At 45.0% G+C, this 992-nt stretch overlaps 1 protein-coding gene across 2 annotated transcripts in view; it reads left to right on the top strand.

The window, feature by feature from the left end:
- Positions 1-992, top strand: part of LOC116693732 (ankyrin repeat and SOCS box protein 15) — a 24,676-nt gene that overhangs the window by 21,470 nt on the left and 2,214 nt on the right. For both annotated transcript variants that reach the window (XM_032522940.1, XM_032522938.1), the window contains exon 9: positions 9-123. In XM_032522940.1, coding sequence (XP_032378831.1) covers positions 9-123 — 115 coding nt within the window. The remainder of the gene's footprint in view (positions 1-8; positions 124-992) is intronic.

Below are 992 nucleotides of genomic sequence, written 5' to 3'. Positions count from 1 at the left end.
ATGATGAGGCTGCTGCTCAACAACGGCTACGATGCCGAAAAGTGCTTCCGTTGTAACCATGGCGACGACTGGGATGACCCGAGCCAATCTGGTTTCTCACAAGATCCGGAGGAAAAAGTTGCTGTGAGTCCTTTTTCTTTGCCGTAGAAGTAGAACAACTTTAGGTACTTTCCTGTTATCCGGACCCCACCTCAAAAAACAGTAAAATTGATTTTTTTGCAATAGTTTTTTCCCCCATTCATCCAATAAGCAATCAACAAAGCAATATAAGATGTTCTTGTTCATCCCGAGTTCCCGCTGACATAGCTTTCCAGAAGTCATGTCCCAGGCCCAGAGGTAGATGAAGCGCACCACAGTCACGAATGGGAGACGGGAGAACGCGAACCAATTGCCAGAGCGAATCCTGATCTTCTGGCGGCATGTCCGTAAGTTGCATCTCCAGCAGTTCTCGTTGGAGGTGTAGAGCTGCATCTGGTGGTTGTTCTGGCAGCTTCGCTCCGCCGGAAGAAGTCCTCGTTCTTGCAGAAATTTGATGGCGTCCTCTTCATTGTTCGGCAGGCTCCAAAGATTCATCATGATGTTGAACGGCTAGTTGGTAGTTGGGGATGAATAATACTTACAAAAAATACTGCTAATTAGGCGGGAGTTGAAAACAGTGATTTTGGCGCGTATTTGAAATTTTATATGGTGGGGTCCGGATAACAGAAAAGTACCCAACTTTATGAGTTGATAAGATCCATTTCTATTTCACTTTTGACCGTGAATAGTTAGAAACAAGGACTTCACAATTGTATATATACACACAACAAAAATACATTTTGTGAATGTACCAAATGTAAAGTGCTGGGATGAAGGCTGACACCCGGTGCGTCTCACACACGCCGGATGTCCCTCCCCTCTCGCTACCTCAGTCGTCTTTCCTGCAAGGGCAATGTTGCTGCATCCAATCCAATCCACTTTATTTCTACAGCACATTTTACAAACACAAAGTT

The sequence above is a fragment of the Etheostoma spectabile genome, chromosome 8 (genome assembly GCF_008692095.1).
Source record: "Etheostoma spectabile isolate EspeVRDwgs_2016 chromosome 8, UIUC_Espe_1.0, whole genome shotgun sequence".
Taxonomy (NCBI): domain Eukaryota; kingdom Metazoa; phylum Chordata; class Actinopteri; order Perciformes; family Percidae; genus Etheostoma; species Etheostoma spectabile.
The sequence above is the reverse complement of the archived record's forward strand: the minus strand, read 5'-3'. Positions and strand labels throughout refer to the sequence as shown.